Source organism: Anolis carolinensis, chromosome 4, assembly GCF_035594765.1.
Source record: "Anolis carolinensis isolate JA03-04 chromosome 4, rAnoCar3.1.pri, whole genome shotgun sequence".
Lineage (NCBI taxonomy): Eukaryota > Metazoa > Chordata > Lepidosauria > Squamata > Dactyloidae > Anolis > Anolis carolinensis.
This window is the reverse complement of record NC_085844.1, coordinates 244,369,991-244,395,903: the sequence shown is the minus strand read 5'-3', so window position 1 is coordinate 244,395,903 and position 25,913 is coordinate 244,369,991. Positions and strand designations below refer to the sequence as shown.

Sequence of the window (25,913 nt, the reverse complement as noted above, 5' to 3'; positions counted from 1 at the left end):
GGTCCTTTAGCCTTTCAGGGTGTCCAAGAGCTACTTTTGCTGGGAAAAAAGGGAAAATCTCAGGGGATGAAATTCTCAACACTAAATTCAAGACCAGCGATGGTAAGTGAATGTCATTTATCACCGGGCTATGTTGTGCAATCTCTGTGCAAAATAATTTAATAAATTTACATCCCGGTTGGATTTGGGATCTCACTTCCAAAGGTCAGGAGATCGTTTTTCTAAATTTGAGAGGATCCTTCTCTATCCCAATTGTTCACCGCATTCCACAGGAACCTATCAGCCATTTTCAAAGAGTTCAGGGAAGCTGGTGTGGGAGACAGGGAATTAATAATAATAATAATAATAATAATAATAATAATAATAATAAAAAAACTTTATTTATACCCCACCACCATCTCCCCAACGGGGACTTGGGGCGGCTTACATGGGGCCATGCCCAGGACAATACAATATAGCAAAATATAAAAACAACATATCATAATACAATTACAACAATACAATAAATAATCATGTACAGTACAACACAAAATCAAAAAAAGCAATATAACAGGGCGGGCCGCATGAACACTCAGTTAAAACTTGGGGTGAGAAAAAGATAAGAATAAAACCACGGGGAACAGAGACATAAGATAGCAAACAGTCTAGAGGATAGATGATGGGGGGAGTAACAAAAAAGTGTGTAACAGTTACTCTCCGAAAGCACACCGGAAGAGCCATGTTTTTAAATCTTTCCTAAAGGCTAAAAGAGTGGGGGCTTGCCTGATTTCAATGGGCAATGAGTTCCACAAATGGGGGGCCACAGCAGAAAAGGCCCTCTCTCTTGTTCCCACAAGGCGGGTCTGGGATACAGGCAGTGGCGACAGGAGGGCCTCCCCTGATGAACGGAGAGATCGGGCAGGTTTATGGTAGGAGATACGGTCACGAAGGTAGGTGGGTCCCAAACCGTTTAGGGCTTTATATATGATGGTCTGCACCTTGAACTGGGATCGGAAAATGAATGGTAGCCAGTGGAACTCCTTAAACAGGGGAGTAGATCTCTCCCTGTAACTCGCCCCCGTTATTAATCTGGCAGCCGAGCGTTGGACCAGTTGTAATTTCCGAGCCGTCTTCAAGGGAAGCCCCACGTAGAGCGCATTACAGTAGTCCAGTCTAGAGGTAACTAGGGCATGGACCACCGTGGTCAAGTCAGACTTCACGAGGTATGGTCGCAGTTGGCGCACAAGTTTGAGTTGTGCGAAAGCCCTCCCGGCCACCGCCGACACCTGAGCCTCAAGCATCAACGCTGAATCCAGGAGGACCCCCAAACTGCGGACCTGTGATTTCAAGGGGAGTGCAACCCCGTCCAGCACAGGTTGCCACCCGATACCCCGATCAGACGAGCGACTGACCAGGAGGGCCTCTGTCTTGTCAGGATTGATCCTCAGCTTGTTCCTCCTCATCCAGTCCGCCACAGCGGCCAGGCACTGGTTCAGCATCCGGGGGGCTTCCTTGGAGTTAGATGGAAACGAGTAGTGGATTTGCGTGTCATCTGCGTAGAGATGGCAACACCCTCCAAAACTCCGGATGACCTCTCCCAGCGGTTTCATGTAGATGTTAAATAGCATGGGGGATAGGATAGACCCTTGCGGGACCCCACAGGTCAATGTGAATTACACATACCAACAGCAGGATCGAACAATCTGTGCATTCCCACATCATGAATTGTATTACTAGACAATCCAATTGGAATTTTTTTTGTTATTGTATGCCATCAAGTCACTTCCAATTTATAGGGACCTTAAATAAACCTATCACAGAATTTTCTTGGCAAGTTTTCTTTTGCTTTCCTCTGAGGTCAAGAAGGTGTGACTTGCCTAAAGTCATCCAATGGATTTCCATGGCTGAGCAGGGATCCAAACCCTGGGCTTCAGATTACTAGACCAATGCTCAAGCCACTACGCCATGATGGTTCTCAAATTAAATTAGCCTTTCTTAATTTGTGTGCTTTAAGAATGCTCTGATGTCCAATATTTCTTGCCCATTGACAATCTCCCATAACCCTGAACACACAAAGCCTGTTTAAGTTCGCAATACGTCATTTAAAATATTTAGACAATGCAATTCTTGCATATATAGCTAACATAGCTTTGAAAAACTAGAAATGTACTAATGTACTACCACTATAGTAATTTTAAAAATATCCCCTGCTTTCTGGTCATATGTGATTTATAGAATATTTCAGTGTGGAAGACCCATCATTTCTCAACCATGACTATACAACAGCAATGTAAATATTTGACTATTTTGTCCTTGCATGCCCTATTTCCCTATTGTGGGGGAAAAGTCGATGTTTCCATTGAGTTTCTGCCTTTAATTCTTGCAGTTCTAGAAAATGATGAAGAAATTAAGCAGTTAAACAAAGAAATTAGTGAGCTGAATGAATCCAACACTGAGATGGAAGCAGCGATGGTGAAGCTGCAGTCACAGGTATGTGCATTCATATCTATGTGCCTCCATAGTCACCCTATGCTCATGTGCCAAAATTAGACCAATGGAGATCAATGGAATCACCCCATAGTTTTTTAAGATCTTCTTTATTTGTTGGACAGAGTGTAATATACCCTCCAGGGTCTTCTGGCATCAACCTATACCTATAATAGTGAAAGGAGATATATTAAATATCTTGGTGACAGCTGTATATTGAGAAGAGTGTGACTCTGTGTGTCTATGAGAAAGTGTTTGTATACCTTTGGCTACAATCCTGCATGGTTCAGCATATCAGAAGGATTCTCCATATGGAATTATACCACATTAAGCCATTTATTACCACTTTCAGACCAACTACAGAACACATAAAGTTTCCCACCCACAACCATTCATGACTGGAGAAGACCAGGGACAATAACAGAAGCATCTGACTGTGTCCCTGTAACCAAACATGAAGAAATGATATTGTTTTCTGAATTCTTCTGGGCAATTCTGGAGTTCTCAATAGATGATATAAAGTTATTATTATTGTTATTATATAACTATTTTTTTTATTTGGCTATGAAGGCATAGCCTGATATTCCTCTCATTTACCCCCTCTTGGCTCTCCTTCAAGTACAAATGGCTGTGAGTGGGGAGTTTTGCTCAGTTTAGAGGGAGGAAAGGAATGCCATCCTCTGCAGCAACCAAAAGTAGACATAATTAGGCAAAGAGGTCATGTATGTGTATTTATACCACCATTGGTTGTACCCAACTATGGAACAAGGAGACTTGTAAAATAGTGGTTCAAGGTAGGATCATCACCTTGTACTTAAAACTTTGGCACATTCAGATCATTTCCATTCTAAGCCACACTGTTCCTTCCTGCAGATCTCAAGCATGGAGAAGAACCTCAAGAACATTGAGGAGGAGAACAAGATCATTGAGGAGCAGAATGAAGCCCTCTTCCTTGAGCTCTCAGGGCTGAGCCAGACTCTTATCCAAAGTCTTGCCAATATCCGCCTTCCACACATGGTGAGCAGCACTATTACATGAGCTTAGTCTTTATCCGTGTGACAAAGAACCTATTTCAGAAAGCATTTTGGGGGAGGGAAGACTTTGCATATTACATAGAAGAGGAGGAGAAATAGCATAAAGCCATCAATTCTGTCTACTTTTTATAAAATTTTATAATTTTCAGTAGAGAGGAAAAATATCTATGTAAGTTAGGTATGTAAAAATCTGTTTTGGTCTTGAGGTGTTTCTTGCTCACTTGGCACCATTCTCATTCAATTACAGTTTCATGATCATAATTTTTTGTTTTGCATGTAAAACGTATGAATATTTTGGATACCTTGGGTGCATCTACATTGCAAAATTAATGCAGCTTGACACCATTTTGATTGCCATGGCTCAGTGAGACCACATGCCAGCCAGTTTCCCCTTACCCCTGATCTACAAGTAAAAGAAAAATCAGAATTCTACCTATTGAGTGGCACCTAAGCCTTCTACCAGATTTCTGGAAACTATGTTATGACTCTCCCTTTGCTATCATTGCGCACTAATCTCTTTTGCGTTTTTTTTGTTGGTGCATCACACCTCATAGCCTAAGTAGGTGAGAAAATAATAAAAGGGCCTTTATCAAGAATCCATGTGGCCTTTTTAAAGTTAAGACAGCATGAGTGCAGATAGGACAGGATTGGATTTTAGCATCAAAAAGATATTTCAGATCCGATTATAACTCACGGAGCTTCTGTTTTGTTCCGAAAAGCTGTCAGCTGAACAATCTCAACCATGAAGAGAGTATATTATATTTAACATAACAAGGTCTAGCAGGGCCCAGCATGCAGCCACAGTATTGCTGTGGAATTAGGGGTGGCGAGACTGCTGCACTGAAATAGAACAGCTGAAAGGAGATATTAATTACCTCCTTTCTGTTGTTGAGAAGTTAATTGAGTTCTATGGCACATTATCACCAGTTAAACACATTAAGCTTGTATTGTGCAACAACACAGCCAGACAGACAATAATGGAGCATAGAAACTAGCAGCTTGATCCAAAAAATGCCTTGTTCCAAAATACATTTGCTTTGAACTAGGTCTCATTCACTTCAGTGAAACTTATGTCCTAGTAAGCAACACAATAATAATGTTATAATTATTGACGCTAAAAATATCTCTTGCATTTGTTTATGTGTCCAAGTGCTGTATATGAATATTTCTTAATGTATCAGAGAATTCAGAAGAAAATAAATCAAAGATGCATTCCAGCTCTTGGTGGCTTCAAATTCACATGGGCAGTCAATTTAAAATAAAGTTGATTTAACCTTAGAAATTGCCTTTGGAAGGAACCACCACAATATTTCAGACTTACAACATATTAATTAATAACTAAGACCTCTTAAACATGAAACATTAGAGCAGAACTAGACTGTTTGAAAATATTTTTAAATGCTTGAGATCAAGGTAAATCTGGCAATCAATCTACTTCACTTGAGCATATGTTGTTCTTGATGCATGCCTTCAAGTCATTTCCGGCAATTTTCTAGGCAAGATTTGTTCAGACACATTAAGATTCATGATCTTTCTCTGAGGCTGAGAGAGTATGACTTGCCCAAAGGCACCAAGTGCGTTTCCATGGCCAAATGGGGACTCAAACTCTGAATTCCGACTTATACATGAGTATGCGCAATAGGTCTAATCTGAACTGAGCCCTGAATTGGGTGCATTTCTATTTGTGTCTCTGAGTCCGTTTAGGAATCACGTGAGTTGTTTTGCTTATTGTTTTCTTCTTTTCCCATGTTTTCTTTTGCACCCAGGAGCCAATCAGTGAGCAGAACTTTGATGCATACGTCAACACCCTTACTGACATGTACACAAACCAAGAATGCTACCAGAATCCCGAGAACAAGGACCTGCTGGAAAGTATTAAACAGGCCATTAAAGGAATTCAGGTCTAAGTCCAGGGAGATTTAAAAAAGTGGGAAGAAAACCAGAAGAAAAAAAGGGGGATGGTAAAAGAAATAGAAATTCAAATTACTGGAAGAATATAGAGGACCTTCACCCTGCATTTTCAGGTTTACAAGTGACAAAACTTGTCGAATGAATGAATCAAAGGACCAAACCGTAACCAAGAGGCCATTCACAAGAAGAACGAACTCAATATGTTTTTGTTTACTTGGTGGCATCCCTTTGGCAGATGGAAGGGGCTTTCTTACAACTTTTTGTCCCGTTCTACAAGATAGGTGTTCAAAGTGGGTCTTGGATGCATATGAGGATCAAGGATCTTCACAAGCCGAAAGGCTCCATGGTTGAATTAGTCCAAGGTTTAGCGCATTCAAAGCTTTCATCTGTATCACAACAGACTCTACAACGCTATGTTGCCTCTGGTCATGTCCTCAGATAACACATGCATTATGCGACTTGTATTGTTCGTGTGAAGCTGGAGCTGCAGACTATGTGTCCATCCCGGCCTGGACTGGGATTCTTACCCCACCAAGGATTCTGACACGTACTGGACATAAAAACTCTTACAAGTATTATAGAGTAGCATTATTTTTTATTTTCCAAAAGAGCAGCTCTGGATCTCCAGTGGAAAGCGCAATGGAAAAAAATAATTACAAAAGGTTCTCAGGGAAGCTTTTTTGGAGTTTGCAACTACAGTATTCCTTTGTCCGTCTTTGAAAAAAATTGATAATAGCTATTAATGAACAGACCAACATTGGAACATTTTGTATGGAAGAATTCTAAGTGTGTCATGGTCCAGTGTACATGAGTTTTGGAAAGTCCTTTTGCTGACCGTTCTGGTTCTGTTTGTCGTTGTGGTCATCGTTGAGTAGCCGCAAAGCCTGGCAAGGCGTTATTGCGCGAGACACGTTTAAAGTGTGATTAGGAACAAAAAGGTGTCTAGGAAGGGTCATTTGCTCTTCGCTATGGACCTTTGGCTGATACGTACATGGTTTTGGGTTCTCAGCTTTCTTTTCTACGTTTTCGTTAATGTTTCACAAAACTGAGTGATCATCATTCTACAAAAGGAACAGTTGGGTATAGATCTTCCAAAGAACCACTTGCTTTTAGTTTCGGTTGTTTGTATGTATGTTTTGTTAACCCTTCAGTATATGTAGTCCGCTGTGCACTTAAAAGAACCACAGTGAAGTGAATGTCTCTTTAAAATGAATTTCTTCAGCACCACCTTTACCCACAAACACATTTGCTGGATGTGTAAAAGGAGGTTAGAGGGGCAGGAGGATGATATAAATATTGATTCTGCCTCTGGGTCATCAAATTGTTCTAGGAAACCACCTCTAAACTTAAAGAAAATCAACTATTTTGAAGCTTGTCACTACCATGCTGAGGCTAAATGCAGGACATAGGTTTAACACTGAGCTAAGGGAAATGGTTGGTGGCAGTGATGGCTGGAGGCACCCATCTCAAATGGGTGGTGAATCCAATGTGAGTGATAGTTTGAACTTTACAAGAGGTACCCCAGGCACTGGACCTATTTTGGGCATGGGTTCAGGACTTTGGATTGCTCCTTGTAGTAAAACCTAAGGCCCATTAACGCTACAGATTTACAGGCAGTCCCCAGGTTACGAGCAAGATAGGGTCTGTAAGTTTGTTCTTAAGTTGAAATTGGAAGTTGGAACAGGTATGTTTTTTAAATGTAACACCAACCTTTTTTTAACCTTTGGATTGCAAGGGGAAGGGTTAACACCCCTGCGGTGTTTGTTTTGCTGCCTGTGTCCCAATTCTGAAGATTTCACCTCACTTTCTGTCTCTGTGATAATTGGATTTTGAGAAAATTTGACTTGTTGTGGAAACAAGGATTGGTGCTAAAGCTTCAGTGGAGACACCTTTCCCCTATGATAGCTCTTTCGGGAGTCATTTGTAAGTCGGATATTTGTAACTTGGTGACTGCCTGTATAGTGCTATTATTCCATTTTAACTTCTATGGCAAAATCCTATGGAATCTTGGAATTTATACTTTGATGAGCCTGTGGATTACCCTGACTAAATGCTCCTCCCTACCAAACCCCCAGGATTGCATAGGATGGCAACATGACAGTTAAAGTGGAATTATAGCACTTTAATTCTACACTATGAATGGAGCTGATTCGCAGTATCCTGGCATGGGATGTCTTTACTACAGTGATGATCAAGAGAGAGAAAAGTATGAAAATATAGCCATGAAGTATCAGAAAAGAGACCTCGTGTCTCTCCCTTCCGCTTTCCACATGTTCATACCTCCTTCACACCTGTTATTCCAGCAAATCTTAGAGCCGGAAGAAGTGTTTGATAAAATTCAAGTGGAAAAAGTATTAAATATTCTGCAAGGGTTCTTAAAATATATATTTTTGGTGCTGAAAGGTCATTTCTTATGGCAATAATTTGGTTTACAAACTAACCCCCCTGACAAATTCTGAGGTTGCAACCTGATGCTCATTTCACATGGGGATATGGCCCACTTAACTCAATGGGACTTCCTTCCATGAAAATAAAAGAAAATGTGTAAATGTTTTTTCTAGCCAGGTTAGGATAGTTGGTCAGGTCAGGTTTTGCCCTGTAAACACAACATGGAGCCTTGGTTTCACTGAAAATTAATAAAACTTGTTGATTCTGTGGGAACAAGCGCCCAAGAGCCCCTTGTGCGCAACTTTGTGCACTGAATGTGCCACTTATACCCTTCAAGATGTTGCTCTTCACATAAAAATGGCAGAGTTAGAAATGACTGAAAGGGCCATTGAATCCAACCCACTGCCAAACACACAACTAAAGCACTCCCAAAAGACGGTTATCCAACTTTGGTTGAAAAATATGAGAGTCCATCACCCTCCGAGACAGTCTCTTCCATTCCCAAACAGTTCTTACAAGCAAGGTATTCTTCCTAAAGTTTAGGTAGGATCTCTTTTCTTGTAATTTGAACCCATTGGTTCATGGTCTAGTCTCTGGAGAAGTAGAGAACAAGTTTGCTCCATCTTCTCCATGGCATCCCTTCAGATTTTAAAGATGGCTATCACATCACCTTTCAACTTCTCTTCTCCAAGCTGGAGATACCCCAGGTCCTAAGCCATTCTTCATAGGGATTTCCACTCCTTTGGATATGTTCTGCCTTGGCAATATCTTTCATGAACTGTTTTGCCCAGAGCTGGACACAAAATCCAAGGTGATGTCTGACCAAAGCTGATTAGAGTGGCTTTTCTTGATCTAGAAACTACGCTCCCATTGATACAGCCTAGAATTCCATTGGCTTTTTCAGCCACTTCATCACAGTATTGGCTCATGTTTGTGAATGACTAGATTTTTCTCACTGGGTTTCTCCATCATCACAAATGTCTTTTGGGGCAATACAAGGGGCTTACAGTGGAAAGTTAAGAAACCTTGGTCTAAGGAAAGGAAGATTGCACACTGAGATTGTATTTGAAGTTGAAATGTTGGGTTTCTCAGAAGGGTTTCATCCTGAGGCTTTGTTTTAAAATGTGTCAACTTTTGATCCTCTCTTGTTCTGTTTCCTCATTTTTACAGCCAGAAGAGAGGAGTGAGAAATGTAGAATGAATTTTCTGGCCAATGGGAGTTTTATATTCATGTGAAAACCTTGCCTGAAGCAACAACCATAGAGAGCCTCCATGTGAAAAAAAATGCCTTAAAAGCCTAATCCTGCATATACTTAGGCTATAAATGGGAGGAAAGGTTTTGGAAGTCAATGGAAAGGGCCCAACAAGTAAGGAGCAAGTGAGGGGGCAAATGAAGCACATGGGTGACTTTACTCAAATGCCTAGTTCTGTGGTAGATATAAAAACCACAGCACTACTCATTGGAGTAAACAGGTTTGTGTGCCCAAAATGATGAAAATGATGGGCTCTTTGGCTTGGCAGATAGATACAACCTGTGGAAAGTGCAAAGAAGAAAGCAAAGGAAGGGGGAGAAAAGATTGAAACGAAGTATTTAAAAATGAAATGCTTTCAATGTGTAAATAGAGTCCAACTTGGTGATAATTGCAGATCAGTTAGTATTTAAGAGTAGAGAAATTGCACTTCCTTAAAAGAAAAAGAAGGGTCGTGGGGGGGAGTAGTTAGCTGAATTATCCTGTAAATTATTTGAGGGTGCATTCAAATGCACATACTTTTGCGTGGTGGAACCGCTATAGAAATGCACTCACTGTGTTTTTTCTCTGTCCGCACAGTCTTTTCCCCAGGATCAATCAAGCTAAGGGGAAAGCAGTCTCTTCCCTTTGGCAAAATAGACCCAGAATCTGTACCGACACAAATTTAATTCCCCAAAGCAGTTTTCCAACTTTCAACAAATGGGGTGCCTTTTCTTTTTCCTATTCAAACACAGATCAAATGACCAAAAAAATCCAAGTAGATCAACATGGAAAGCCAATAAGCATTTGGTTCAGGTTCACAACCTATTTAAAAGCACTGGAAAGAATTTTGTGGGGGAAACACAGTGAGTCCTCTTTCTGTGCGTGCACACCCTAATTGGGGGAAAATGTATGTAATTTATATTCGCCACACCTTACGTTTCGGTTTCTTTACCTATTTATTGAATCTTGTTTTATTTATTAAATTTATATTTCTGTTTAAAAACTGGACACATCACATCATGAGATAGGAAAGGAGACAAAAAAAATCCCAAAAGTAATAGGAAATTTTTGATCAATAAAGCATTAATAATCCCTCTAAAGAAGGAAAGAAAGGAAATAAAAAATCTAACTCACGCGTGTAGTTTTGATGCAACCAAGTTATTTTTTATATATTTTTGTTATTTATTCTTTTACCAATGGGAATTTTTTTAAAGATATTTTATAACTGAAGTGCTTTTTTAAATGAAAAAAAAATAATGTTTTTTGTTTGCTTTTGTTTCGGGTGGGGGCAAAATGCAGAAAGGGAGAAGAGAGAGAGAGAGAGAGAGAGAGAGAGAGAGAGAGAGAGAGAGAGAGATTGGTTCCTTTTCTTTGTTTGTTTCTTTTGTTTTCTCGGCGTTCTTATTGTTTCAGGCACTGATAATGGTTAAAAAAAAGAAAACCTGTAATTTATTATTTATTTAATATTTAAATTAAACATAAAAATGATCTGTGCTCTTGTTGTATATTTATTTTGTCATGTTTGTGTGTCAGTTATGTGATGACTGAGTAATTGTTTATGTGAAGGAATACTGTTCATATTTAAATAATAAAGAATCACATTGGAAAAAAGAGAGTACCTTTGGCTATGTGTTCTTCTACAATATGGGGTGAGTGTCCCTTACCTAAAATACGTGGAATTAAAAATATTATGGAGGTTTTTTCCGGATTTAAAAAATATTTCCATGTAGATCAGCATTTCTCAATCTGAGGATCGGGACCCCTGGGGGGGGTCCCAAGGGAGTGTCGGCAGAGTCGCCAAATACCATCAGAAAACATATTAATTCACAGTGCTTCCCAGAGGTAGGTGAACTACATCTCCCCTAAATCAATGTCAATTCCTCCCAAATGTCTCCAGTATTTTCTGTTGGGCATGGGGGCTCTGTGTGGGAAGTTTGGCCCAATTCTATCATTGGTGGGGTTCAAGGGGCTCTTTGGTTGTAGGTGAACTATAAGTCCCAGCAACTACAACTTCCAAATGTCAAGATCTATTTTCCCCAAAACTCCACCAGTGTTCACATTTGGGCATATTGAGTATTTGCGCAAAGTTTGGTCCAGATTCATCATTGTTTTAGTCCACTGTGCTTTCTGGATGTAGGTGAACTACAACTCCCAAACTCAAAGTCAATGCCCACCAAACTCTTCCAGTATTTTCTGTTGGTCGTGGAAGTTATGTGTGCCATGTTTGGTTCCATTTCATCATTGGTGTAGTTAAGAATGCTCTTTGATTGTAGATGAACTATAAATCCCAGCAACTACAACTCCCAAATGACAAAAATAAATCTCCCTCTCAACCCCATAAATATTCACATTTGAGCATTATCAGGTATTTATCCAAATTTGGTCCAGTGAATGAAGATACATCCTGCATATCAGATATTTACATTACAATTCATAACAGTAGCAAAATTACAGTTATGAAGTAGCAATGAAAATAATTTTATGGTTGGAGGTCACCACAACATGAGGAACTGTATTAAGGGGTCACAGCATTAGGAAGGTTGAGAACCACTGGAATAGATGATGAGATAGATATCTTGGAGATGGGACCCAAGTCTAAATGTGAAGTTCATTTATGCCTCATATACATCTAGCATAGCGGATTAAACCACCAGTTACAGAAGATCTTGCTGACGAGAAGGTGGCAGTTCAAGCTGCGGGTTGGGGTGAGCACTCACAGTCAACCCCAGCTTCTGCTTACCTAGCAGTTCAAAAAAAACAATGTGAGTAGATAAATAAGTACAGCCCGGAAAACTCACAGCAACACAGGTACCACTTTGGCAGGGAGGTAAAAGGCACCCTGAAAAACATGCGGAGAAATCAGATCGGGAAGGTATTCATGGGCAACAGGCTCCTTGACATGGAGAAATGAAACAACACCTCCCATGGCAGTTAAAGTGGTGTTGACATGCATTAATTTTGCAGTGTAGATGTACCCAAGACTGAAGGTTTTCCTTTGGCCCAACTTGTGCCATCAAGGTAGGAACTTCTGCCGTCCTATATATTCAATAACTGTTAAACTAAATCGACCAGAGGAAGAACTGGGATTTAAAAACCAGCTGTCTGTACAATAGTTCTTTAGGTGGAACGATGCTCCATCGTTGCACTCAAAATCTCCACCCTGGACTCATTGTTTAGCCACGGCAGGGTCTGCTATGGCCATCAGTGACTCCTGGGAAGTGAAAGGGGATAGCAAAGCTACATTCCCATAACCAGAAACAGAGCAGTAATATCATCTACAGACATCCATTAGGGTTCTCTGAAGCAAAACTTCTTAAACTGTGGGTCACAAAACCCCATTTGCGGTCCTTTTGTGTACCTTGCCACCTAGTGGCTGCTTCAGAAATTGACATGAATCTGTTAGCAACAACATGCAGCAAATGTTTCAGCTGTACTCCATTTTAAAAAGAAGAGTCAGCCTGCCTTATTTAGCAAGCCTTATAAATGCTGTTTTTGCTTAATGACCATCTTTTTTCAGTTTCAGAAATACTTCCCTTTATATTTTGGCTCAAAAAAATACTGAGTTGGATTCATAAACCATACTCAATTGAAATTGAAAACATAAGTCATCTGCCATTAAAAATTCAAGAACAATTTTTCCCGCAACCTGTGCAGGGAAGGAAGGGTTAATACCACCTATTTGTTTTTTGAGGAGAGGAAAATATATAGATTGCATGCATGTATGTGAACCGACCATGATGGAAACAAGAGGGAAGTAGGTATGGATCCATTTCAAGCACCTGGCCCACTCTGAAAGTCAGGACCTTTTCAATTGGAGGAATGGATACCCTATTGTGGTCCCCAAATGCAGGAGAAAATGAAATTGTGTAGGTGGAAGACTATAACAATTTCTGCAATATACAAACATAAGGTAGACTAATGTCAGGGCATGTTACTAGCATGGCATGAGCCACAGTTTATAGTCCTAATATATTTCTGGGGTTTATGTGATTTTTAAAAAGAAAAATAAATATAAGGAAATGTTCCAACTAAACCAAGTTCGCTGAACTCTTGGGCATTACTGTCATCTGAATCCTTGATATCCTAAAGCTGCCCCAATCTACCAAGCCAAAAAAGAAATAGTTTAGCAAGGACAAAAAAAGAACTTTATTTTATTTTTGCAAAGAGGAGTCACATGAGGCCAATGAGTCTTACCAAATCGTTGTTGTTGTTGTTGTTGTTGTTGTTGTTGTTGTAGGATTTTGTAATACTTTTGTCAAGTTCTTGCCCTCTATCTTACATGCATATAACAGGCTATTGTCCTACATCCTAAACATATGTGTGTGGTTTTCTACGGTCCCATCAATATTGCTATATAATCCAATTTCAGAATGCAGATTTACGGCATTGAACTGGATTATATGGTAGTTGTGAGGACTCTAAGCTGCGAGAGCACTGGGAACCAGACACGGAGGCCAATAAACAATCTAATATCTTTATTAAAGAAATAAAAGAGTCAAGCAAAAATAAGCAGAGTATATAGTCCAGCAATAGTCCTTTTAGGAAAGGTCAAATATAGTCCAATAATATGTAGTTAGATGTCCAGTATTAGAGTTCAAAGTTTTAAATCCAATTACCGAGACACACTCAAACTTCCAAGCAGTTTGAGTGGGGAAATGAGCAAGGTCTTTCAAGAGTCCCAGGTTCAATGTCCGAGGCTAGGATAACAAGGCAAGGCAAAGTTGGTCGTGGTGGAACTGAATCGCAGTCCAGACTTGACAGGGAGACGAGATGCAATGCCCGGTCTACTCGAGAGTAGCGCGCCGCAGAAACTAGAGACGATGTTGGATTCCCAACTGACACACTGACACCGCAATGGCCAGCCTGCACGCAGAACTTTTAAGGGACTTCAAATCTCCTCTCAAACCAGGTGCCTGAACACTTTTTCCCAAGGGAAACAGACTGAAGACAACAACTTGCCAGATGCAAACCTCCCTGGAAACTCTCGAGGAAATCGGTTTAATTAGCGTTTGCTCTCTCCGCTAATCTTGCGCTTTTCCTCCTATTCTGCTTCTCAGAGCAGAATGTTTCCAAAAACAATCTCCTATCAAAAGGAGCACTCTCCGGGGAACCAGGCTCTGTTTCAAGGGCTTTTGTAATTAACTGTGGGCTAAAACTGTCAACAGGGGACATCTGGAAGGGAGCAGAATCTTGCTGAGTTGGCACAAACACCATATCCTCTTCAGTCTGATCCATAATGACTGCGGGGTCATGACTCGAGGGTCCCTGAGACATCACAGTAGTGTAGACTCATATAATCCTATTCAATGTTGTTCAACCTGAATTATATGAGTCTACACTGACCATTATAATGCAGTTGAAACTGGATTATATGGCAGTGTAGATGGGGCCTATATGTCAGATCAGCACGTTTCTTGCCAGGTGTTTGGCTGTTTTTCCTTAGCTTAAATAACTTTTCTTTCTTTAGACAAAGGACTTGTGTTCAGACAGACAAGGAGTTGTCCATTGTTGGAGACAGCATCCTTCTCAAGCCTCCTCTATTTGATGTTTTGTCTGTTTTATAATGTGTTGGTTTATTTCCTGAAGTATATGTCTTCTTTGGTTTGCAGTTTTCTTAGCTCTAGGTACTTGAAGCAGTGGGAGGGTCTGCAGATCTTGTGACTGTTTAGAATGCTTTTTAAAAGGATGACAGCTGAGGAATGACAGTTGAGGCTGGAGTCTGTGTACAGAAGCTAGTGTTAGGTATCAAAAGACAGTTGAGGCTTGGGTCTGAGTACAAAAGCTAGAGTTAGGTGTTAGAAGACAGTTGAGGCGTGAGTCCCTTGGAAGTAGACTGTTATGAAAGTGTTGTACAGAGCAATATAGTTTTGAAGAGACTGTTAAAGACTATAAATTAAAGATACACACCTAAACATTTTAAAGTTTAGCCTGACAAGAAATGTATCTGTATATTTAAATACATGAAGTTATGAGTAAAACGAACACATTATTTTAAAGAAGTCTACTTGAATCTTTGTCTGCTGACAGCATCGAATAGAAACAAGATATTTATGTGCCCAGTGATCTTCCATTACCCGTACTAAAGGAACATGTTGAAAAGTGCTACCCAATAGGTTATAATCCTAACGGGTCATAATCCCCATTAGGTTGTGATCCTAACAGGTCATAATCCAATAGTCCAATATCCATGACACAGACTAGAAGAGAACTTTGCAATCATTTCATGTTGGTGGCACACTCTTTAGACATGCATCATTTCACAACACAGTAATTCAGTTTTCCTAGCAAACTGGAGGTTAAACCAACCCTTTATAAGGACTCTTCCATACAGCAATATCACCCAGAATATCAAGGTAGATAGTCCACAATATCTGCTTTGAATGGATTATCTGAGTCCACACTGCCATATAATCCAGTTCAATGTGGATTTTATACAGCTGTGTGGAAAGGGCCTAATAGATACAGACACATACACACAAACTTTGTAATAATGAACTGTAAGGGGCCACAACGTATCTCATGAAAGCCTTTTATTTATATTTTTTAAAATATAAGATTGGAAAGATAATAACATAAATTTCCACAATTGTTGTCATTTCTTCTTATGTTCGGGCAACATACTGTGGCGGACACACTGAGGCCCCTTCTACACTACCATATAATCCAGGTTATCAAAATTGATAATCCACATTATCTGCTTTGAACTGTATTATATGAGTCTACACTGCCATATAATCCAATTCAAAGCAGATAATCTGGATTTTATATGGCAGTGTAGAAGGAACTTGACAGGTTGTGACACACAGTTTGGAAAGCTCTGAACTAGAGGCTTGTGGTCACAGCCACTTTTCAATGAGTGCTACACTTTATCTAATGGCACTTGCTCATCCCGGATGTCTAACTCATCATTTCATGTTTATTTATGGAAATATTAATGCTCTGCCCTTTTCCAAAAGATTTCTCAGCATCCAACCTATCATTACGACGTGAGTCACTATCCCACAGTGTTCCTACAATGTGCAATAGAAATAACTTGTACAACCACTGTTGTAGAGCAATTGCAATGCTTTGAAAGTGCAAAGCCATACTTCTGGGTGGGCAGTGTAACTCAGCAATTGCAAAGTGCTTTGCCGTAAAAAATTAAAAATACACGAGTGTATGCCACTACAGAAGCCATAGGACCTATTTCACAAGGAAAGTCCTGGGACTGTGACGTGATCAGGGATTATTGATGGACTTTACTCATCAATATTTTGCAAGTCATTTCTGGTTGCGAAACAGAAGAACGGCCTGCCTCAGGGGAGCATGCTTGCTCCATCTTTGTTTAACATTTACACAAATGACCAAAAGGGACAGAGAGTTTCATCTATGCTGACGATCGTGCTATCACCGCCCAAGTAAGGAGCTTTGAAATGGTTGAACAGAAGCTCTCTGAAGCTGTAGGTGCTCTTACTGCCTATTACAGGGAAAACCATCTGATCACTAATCCATCTAAAGGATGGTTCTGAGGATTACCTGGGAAGGAATCCCACTGGAGCATTGCAGCACACCAAAATACTTGGGAGTTACCCTGGACCGTGCTCTGACTAATTGTTTGAAGCACTGTTTGACTATCAAGCAAAAAGTGGGTGCTAGAAATAACATTGTACAAAAGCTGACTGGCACAACCTGGGCATTACAACCAGACACAGTGAAGACATCTGCCCTTGCGCTTTGCTACTCTGCTGCTGAATACGCATGTCCAGAATGGAAGAAATCCCACCATGCTAAAACAGCGGATGTGGCTCTTAATGAGACATGCCTTATTCTCACAGGATGTCTACACCCCACACCACTGGAGAAATTATACTGTTTAGCCGGCATTGCATCACCTGAATCCGCCGGGAAGTAGCAGCTAGCAATGAAAGGACCAAGGCATTGACATCTCTGGGCTATCCTCTGTTCGGATATCAGACAGCCCGCCAACACCTTAAATCAAGAAATAGTTTTCTAAGATCTACAGAGATACTTGTAGGAACACCTAAGCAAGCGAGAGTCCAAAAGTGGCAGGCTAAAACCAGAACCTCAATCAGTGGCTTACACTGGATGAGAGACTCCCTCCTGGGCACACAGAAGACTGGGTGCTGAACAGACTGTGCTCTGGCACTACAAGATGTAGAGTCAATCTTAAGAAATGGGGCCACAAAGTGGAGTCCATGACATGCGAGTGTGGAGAAGAGCAAACCACAGACCACTTACTACAATGCAGTCTGAGCCCTGCCACATGCACAATGGAGGAGCTTTTATAGTAACACCAGAGGCACTCCAAGTGGCCAGCTATTGGTCAAAGGACATTGAGTATAATGCCAAGTTTTTAAACTTTGTTTGTGTTCTCAAATACATTACAACTTGTAATCTCATTTCGCTTCTGACACGATAAATAAATACCCATCAATAGCCTCTGACTACTTCATTGTGGGGAAGTGGTGGTCTGGCCACTGGTACCGTACAACATTACCAATGTCATGATCTTGTTTGTGTGCCAGATCACCACCTCTGTGTAATAAGGTCCCTTTACTCCTTCACCCCAAAGCTACGCATCTCCATCAAAAGCAACAGGAGGAAGATGGCAGTTTGTGTAACGAATGTCAAGCTGCCCACGGCCCTTCACAACAACAGAATATTTTTCCATCTAAACTGCCCTGAGTTCTCAACTGCTTTGGGGAAAAACAAAACAGCTTTTGAGACTCTACAGAGTTTAAAAAATATTTGTCTCTGGGTCTGCGGAATCAAAATACTACAAGGACAAGGACGGGTTTTTAAAAACACTCCTCTCTCCAGAAAGCAGGGCATAAATACAAAACAACAGAGCCTTTTGTTCGAGAAGCTTTACACCGTTTGCTCGTTATGATTTTTAAATGTCCTTATCCTTTCAGTGAACCCCACCTCGTGCCAGTGTGGAGCAATTCACTGAATAATGGTGATTCCTGGGAGAGACTCTCTTTAGTGCTCTTCAGTGGAAGCTTCTGATGAAAAGAAGGCTGCAGGGGGTTGTGTGTGGTTTTTACTGGCATCAATAAAAAAGCCGAACACATTTATGACTATGGAGTTTTTTATTATTATTTCTTCTTTCTTTGCTGTTGTTTTTAGAAGAGATCCAAGGCTTAGAAGGGGGCACTTATTTTGCTTAAATACTTGTAGCAAATTGGCAGAGAGGTGGGCATTTCAATTGGATTGAAAACACTTATAAGAATGGGTTGCTGTGTGTTTTCCAGGCTGTATGGCTATGTTCCAGAAGCATTCTCTCCTGACGTTTCACCCACATCTATGGCAGGTATCCTTACCACAGAGGTTGTGAGGTTTCTTGGAAACTAGGCAAGGGAGGTTTATATATCTGTGGAAGATCCAGGGTGGGAGAAAGAACACTGCAGATTATTTCTACTAGAGAAGTCAGCCATAGCAGAGCACTTGATGAACCAACCTGGACACAGCATATTATTTGAGAACACGGAACTGTTGGACCACTCTAACAACTACCACATCAGACTACACAGAGAAGCCATTGAAATCCACAAGCATGTGGGCAATTTCAACAAAAAGGAGGAAACCATGAATATGAACACAATCTGGCTACCAGTATTAAAAACTCTAGAATCAGGACAGTAAATAAAGAACAACACTCTGAAAACAGAGGAATTGCAGACATGAAACAATCAGGGACAGCTAACACCTCCGAACAAAAGATTTCTCCCAGGCAGGAAGAAGCCAGCCTTGTAAACCACAGGGCCATTAAATGCTAATCAAAGTGATTAATTACAACAGTCACACCTGACTCCAAAGACAAGAGTTCTTTCTCCCACCCTGAACCTTCCAGAGATAAACCCCATTTGCCTAGTTTCCAACAGACCTCACAACCTCTGAGGATGTCTGCCATAGATGCAGGTGAAACGTCAGGAGAGAATGCTACAGGAAATGCCCATACAGCCCGAAAAACTCACAGCAACCCAAGACGAAGCAAGCTTGTTTTTCTGCTGGTCCAGAGATTAGGGGTACATTTACACTGCATAACCAATGCGGTTTGACATCATAATCTGATTATGTATTGCGGTTGGATGTATTTGTTTGAAATTTATACGTTGTACACCATTTTGAATCCCACCCACGAGAGAAAGCGGGATAGAAATTAATCATCATCACCATCATCATCATCATCATCATCATCTCTGACCGGCATCTTCAGAGGTCTGTTGGAAATGAGGCCAGTGGAGTGTATATATATAACTGGAATGTCCAGGGAACCACCAAATGCAGCAATGCCGAGACACGAATCAAAGAACACGAAAGACTAGAGAAGTCAGATATAGTAGGACACAGAATATTATATGAGAACACTGGACCACTCTGACAACCATCATGTCAGACTACACAGAGAAGCCATTGACATCCACAAACATGTGGACAATTTCAGCAGAAAGGAGGAAACCATGAAAATGAACATCTGGCTACCAGTATTAAAATAAAACACCAAAATCAAGACGGTATAAAGAGCACCACTCAGAAGCAGGGGAATACCAGACAGCAAACAATCAAGTGCCAGTTAACACCTCCCAAACAAAGGCTGCCTCCAGGCAAACAACAGCCAGGCTACCTCTCACTGATTGACTTTGCAACTGCAAGGCTACTCAGTGCTAATCAAGCTTGCTAATTACTTCATACAGGCAAGGGTTCTTTCTCTCATCCTAGACATTCCAGATATATATACACTTCACTTGCCTCACTTCCAACAGACCTCCGAAGATGCCGGCCATGGATGCAGGCGAAACTTCAGGAAAGAATGCTATTGGAACATAGCCATACAGCCCCAAAAACTCACAGCAACCCAGTCATTCCGTCCATGAAAGCCTTTGGCATCCCTACTGATATTTAGACATTGGGATTTGCAGTTTAGGGAGGAGTATCTAGTTTAATAGAATCAAGGAATTTTAAAGTCGGAAGGGACCAAAGAGGCAATCTAGTCTAACCCACTGTCATAAAAAATGCACAAGTAAATGCCTTCCTGGGAGATGGTAATCCAAATTCTTCTCCTAAGCCAGGAAGCAGAAATTCTGCACACAACAAATGGCACCCACGCAGTAAAGAATGGGGGGAAACCATAAGTATAAACAATATATAAAGAAAGAAGTATTAAAAGAAATATTTCATTCCACCTCACGAACCATATCTATCTTCAGACACTGCGGTTCATCCCTATCTGCATACTTATTTCCAACATATATTTTTTTAAATTGCATTGCGTTGATATATTTTGTGGTATGCTACTATGGCCCCAGGGGTGATCAATGTAACTTGTCCTTTCTTAACAAATTGGCTGAATGAGCTGAATAATTGAACGCTGATGTTGTGTTTCAGATGGCAGCCGTGGGAGCTATTCTTGCACAACGCTCTCAACTTGGAACCGGCTTCCTTTATCGTACGGAAGGGAATTGAATCAGTATAAGGAGGCATCACGTCTGCTTTGGAGAGCTCTTTAGTTCTGTTCCAATCTCCTTTTGGGAGGAAACATCTTCAAAGACAAACTATTTCTCCTCCAAAGACACAAAAGATGGATCGTGTCCTAAGTATCATCCCATATACTCTCTAATCATCATTAACCTGTTATTGCCGAGACAAGCATCGACGAATGGGATTTTAAAACCAATAGTTACATATGGAAACAGCTGCCAACTGAACATCAGAGTCATTAAACAAATTTTTCTCTGAGCTCAAATGTCTGGGAAAGAGCATGTGATACAGTCCTCCAGGGACTATACCACAAGGACAGAGATGTTTGGATATGCATGAATGCGCGCACACACACAATTGTAATTGAAACAACTGCATGGCCCCTTGGAAGTTTAATTGGAAATAGAGTGACCTCAAAATGCCCCAGGTGAAAACGTGGGTTGCATCTACATTGTAGAATGAATGCAGTTCGACACCACATTATTTTTCATGGCTCGATGCTTATAGAATCCTGGAATTTGTAGTTTGGTGGGGAATCAGCACTCTTTGACAGAGAAGGTTAAAGATCTTTAAGAGTACAATCCACATGATTCCATGATTCCTGGAAATCACAGTCTAAATCTATTTACTTCCCCTTGTGGTTACATCTGAGCACTGCATACATACATATCTGTGTTGCATTCTACTGCCATTTATTGTATACTTTTTGGGGCCTACCCCAAAATGCATTAACCCCTCATTTATTTTTAAGTTGGTTAATGACGAATATGTGTGTCAAATTTGGCCCAGATGCATCAAGCCATGTAGGAGCCTTTATGGTGCAAACAAACAAACATACACAGGGTTGCTGTGAGTTTTCCAGGCTGTATGGCCATGTTCTGGAAGCATTCTAGAGGTTTATATATCTGTGGGAGGTCCAGGGTTGGAGAAAGAACTCCTGTCTGTTTGAGGCATATGTGAATGTTGCGATTGGCCAGCTTAATTAGCATTGAAAAGCCTTGCAGCTTCAAAGTCTGGCTAATTCCTGCCTGGGGGAATCCTTTATTGGGAGGTGTTAGCTGGCCCTGATTGATTCATGTCTAGAATTCCCCTGTTTTCAGAATGTTGTTCTTTATTTACTGTTCTGATTTTAGAGTTTTTAAAATACTGGTAGCCAAATGTTGATCATTTTTGTGCTTTCCTCCTTTCTGCTGAAATTGTCCACATGCTTGTGGATTTCAATAGCTTCTCTGTGTAGTCTGATATGATAGTTGTGAGAGTGGTCCAGCTTTTCTGTGTTTTCAAATAATATTCTGTGTCCAGGTTGGTTCATCAAGTGCTCTGCTATGGTTGAATTAATCTGCAGTGCCTTTCATGTTCCTTGATTCATGTTTGGGCATTGCTGCGTTTGGTGGTCCTTATGTAGACTTGTCCACAGCTGCATGGTATACGGTAGACTCCTGCAGAGGCGAGAGGATCCCTCTTATCTTTTGCTGAATGTAACATTTGTTGGATTTTCTTAGTGGGTTTGTAGATAGTTTGTGTTTCTTCATCAGCTTCCCTCTGCGGTCAGTGGTTCCCTTGGTGTATGGGCAGAACACTTTTCCTCTGGGTGGATATTGTCTTTACTCTCTTCTAATGTCCATGGTGGAGTATCCATTGGCCTGTAGAGCCCAGTTGAGGTGGTTCAGTTCATCTTGGAGGAGGTGGGTTCACAGATTATTTTTGCACAGTCTTCCCGGGCTTTGATTGTGCTCCTTTTTTGACTTGGGTAATGGTTGGAGTTTTTATGTAGATATCTATCTATCCGTGTGTGTAGGTTTTCTGTAAACTGTGTGGCCCAATTGTTGATTGGGTTTGCAAATGACCAGGACATTTAGAAATGGCAGTTTTCCTTCATTTTCTTTTTCCATGGTGAATTGCATGTTTGGGTGGATGCTGTTGAGGTGGTCCAGGAACTTGTTGAATTATTTTTCTCCATGGCTCCAAATAGTGAAGATTCTTGCCTGGCTGATTCCCCAGGCAGGAATCAGCCAGGCTTTGAAGCTGCAAGGCTTTTCAATGCTAATCAAGGTGATTAAGTCACACTTTCCTCCAACAGACAAGAGTTCTTTCTTCCATCCTGGACCTTCCACTTGCTTAGTTTCCAACAAACCTCACAGCCTTTGAGGATGCCTGCCATAGATGTGGGTGAAACTTTAAGAGAGAATGCTTCTGGAACATGGCCATACAGTCTGGAAAACTCACAGCAACCCAGTGATTCCGCCCATGAAAGCATTCAACAAATAACACATAATTTGATTCATGTATATATAGATAGGTAAAGGTTTTCCCCTGACGTTAAGTCCGGTCGTGTCCGACTCTGGGGGGTGATGCTCATCTCCATTTCTAAGCCGAAGAGCTGTCATTATTCGTAGACACCACCAAGGTCATGTGGCCAGCAAGACTGCATGGAGCACCATTACCTTCCTGCTACAGCTGTACCTATTGATCTACTCACATTTGCATGTTTTCAAACTACTAGGTTGGCAGAAGCTGGGGCTAACAGCAGGCGCTCACCCCCTCCCCGGATTCAAATCGCTTAGCTTTTGGTCAGCAAGTTCAGCAGTTCAGCAGTTTAACCAACTGTGACATCAGGGATAGATATGTAGATAGATAGATAGTTTTCCAAATTTAAAATTTTACTATGGACAAGCCACTAGTTTTACTTATCCTTGTCCCCGCTTAAACCTTACCTTAAGAGAATAATTAATCTTAATTTTAATCTTTTTATTCTGTACTTGCACAACTACCAAGGAGTGGGTTGGTAGGCTAGTAGGCCAGGATGCCTTGTTTATACATGGTTTTACTGTTTTACATGATTTTACTGTATGTATGGGTAAGGGTGTACATTTTGTATGTTTTACATGTTTTGATATGGTCAAAACTGACTAATCAATAAAGAGTTGTTGTTGATAGATAGTTTCTTCAATTTTGCCAGTTGTTTTGAGAGGTCTAATTACTTGAGTTCTGGATAACTGGGAGTCTGTTGTATAGCTGTTGCAATACAATTATGAAATCATAGAGCTGGAAAGGAGCCTTGAGCCATGGCAATTAAAGTGGTATCAAGCTGCATTTATTTTACAGTGTAGGTAGGTACACCCTCAGAGAAAGGCTGAACTATTTCTACCTATCACTCCAAGAAAACTAGGGTATTTCATATATGAGTGCTTTGAGCTGAAAGCCTGTGCAATAGTGACACTGTGTGGCCCAGACAGTGTAGTGTTCCTGCTCAAACAACAAAACATTGTGGCTTCTTGACTGGTTGAAGTATGATTCTGGATACCAGATTTCAAATCGTGGCATAGGGCAAGTCACACTCTCTCAGCCTCAGAGTATGGCAGAGGGCAATTTTTGCCAAAGAAAACCCTTAGAGCCAACATAAGGTGGAAATGACTTGAAGTCACACAACCAGAACAGACACTAATATTATCACTTTAAAACGCATTAAAATCATTTGCAGAAGACCAGACCTAAGATTGTATTTTGAAGAATGTACATTAGTTTGGATGAAATATTGGATAACCTGAGGAAATGAGAGATTGTTAAAATTAGAAGACCATGATCTATGTTTTGGATGTCTCGTCTATGTATGGTATCAAAAAGCAAAAGTACATGTAGACTTTCATTATCACGTTATAAGACGAGTCATACTAAGGATATGGAATAAGGAGAAAAATAAATTATGTCTCAAAACCTCATTATCAGTTTCAATGGAAGAATTTTTTTTATAAATTAGAGAAGGAGAACAATGGATTTCATATATATGAAAATGATAAATACAGATTTAAAAGTCCTACACTGCATGATAATTGCAGCATGGATGCTATATGCACAACATTGGAAGACGTCACACCTTCTGACGATAGAAGACTGGATTGCAGACGTTTTTTGAATAGCGAAAATTGACAAATTGGCAATGATGAACAAATTAAAAACACAAAGGTGGGACTAGGCCAAGAGCTGATCCAAAATGCTTGGAATCAAAAGTATGTTATTTTATTTCAGTTTTTGGTGTGCCTGTATTTGAATATACATACATAAACAGACACCTTGGACATGGTAGTCTAAACATAAAAATAATTTATGTTTATATGTCCCTTATAGCCTGAAGGTAATTTTATATTTTTCTAAAAAAATAATTATGTGCTTGAAACAAAGTTTGTTTCTGGAATCATTGGGTTGCTGTGAGTTTTCTGGGCCGTATGGGCATGTTCCAAAAGCATTATTTCCTGACATTTTGTCCACATCTAAGGCAGGCATCCCCAGAGGTTGTGAGATCTGTTGGAAACGAGGAAAGTGCGGTTTATATATCTGTGGAAAATCCAGACTAGGAGAAAGAACTCTTGTCTGTTTTTTGCAAGTGTGAATGTTGCAATTGGCCATCTTGATTAGAATAGAATAGCCTTGCAGCTTCAAAACCTGGCTGCTTCCTGCCTGATTGGATCCTTTGTTGGGAGGTGTTTGCTGGCCCTGTCAATGTTTTTGGATTTTGGAATATTTAGGAATCCCAGATAATCCCAGATACTCAAAATTTCCCTTTTTTAATTATTATTTTTTACCATTTTAACCAACACCTTCATGTTCTATACCGCAAACAATACTGAAGTGGAATGTTAGAATTATGTTTCTTCTAAATACAGTAGAGTTTCCCTTATCCAAGACTTGCTTATCCAAGGTTCTGAATTATCCAACGCATTTTTGTAGTCAATGTTTTCAATATATCATGATATTTTGGTGCTAAATTCGTAAATACAGTAATTACTACATAACATTACTGCGTATTGAACTACTTTTTCTGTCAAATTTGTTCTATAACATATTTTGGTGCTTAATTTGTAAAATTATAACCTAATTTGATATTTAATAGGCTTTTCTTTAATCCCTCCATATTATCCAAGATATTCACTTATCCAATGTTCTGCCAGCCCGTTTAGCTTGGATAAGTGAGACTCTACTGTATATATGTAAATATATATATGGTATATATATATATATATATATATATATATATACAGTAGAGTCTCACATATCCAACATAAACGGGCCAGCAGAACGTTGGATAAGCGAATATGTTGGATAATAAGGAGAGATTAAGAAAATGCCTATTAAACATCAAATTAGGTTATGATTTTACAAATTAAGCACCAAAACATCACATTATACAACAAATTTGACAGAAAAGGTAGTTCATTACACATTAATGCTATGTAGTAATTACTGTATTTACAAATTTAGCACCAAAATATCACAATGCATTGAAAACATTGACTACAAAAATGCGTTGGATAATCCAGAACGTTGGATAAGTGAGACTCTACTGTATATATATATATATAATTCTGGAGTCAATATTATGCCATTATGTAATCATTAATATACC

At 40.1% G+C, this 25,913-nt stretch overlaps 1 protein-coding gene across 10 annotated transcripts in view; it reads left to right on the top strand.

Moving 5' to 3' along the window:
* Positions 1 to 10,340, top strand: part of myt1 (myelin transcription factor 1) — a 168,210-nt gene extending 157,870 nt beyond the window's left edge. For all 10 annotated transcript variants that reach the window (XM_062979065.1, XM_062979061.1, XM_008110205.3 and 7 more), the window contains 4 exons: positions 11 to 102; positions 2,366 to 2,469; positions 3,340 to 3,483; positions 5,267 to 10,340. In XM_062979065.1, coding sequence (XP_062835135.1) covers positions 11 to 102; positions 2,366 to 2,469; positions 3,340 to 3,483; positions 5,267 to 5,407 — 481 coding nt within the window. In that variant the 3' untranslated portion in view covers positions 5,408 to 10,340. The remainder of the gene's footprint in view (positions 1 to 10; positions 103 to 2,365; positions 2,470 to 3,339; positions 3,484 to 5,266) is intronic.
* The last annotated feature ends 15,573 nt before the right edge of the window (positions 10,341 to 25,913 follow it).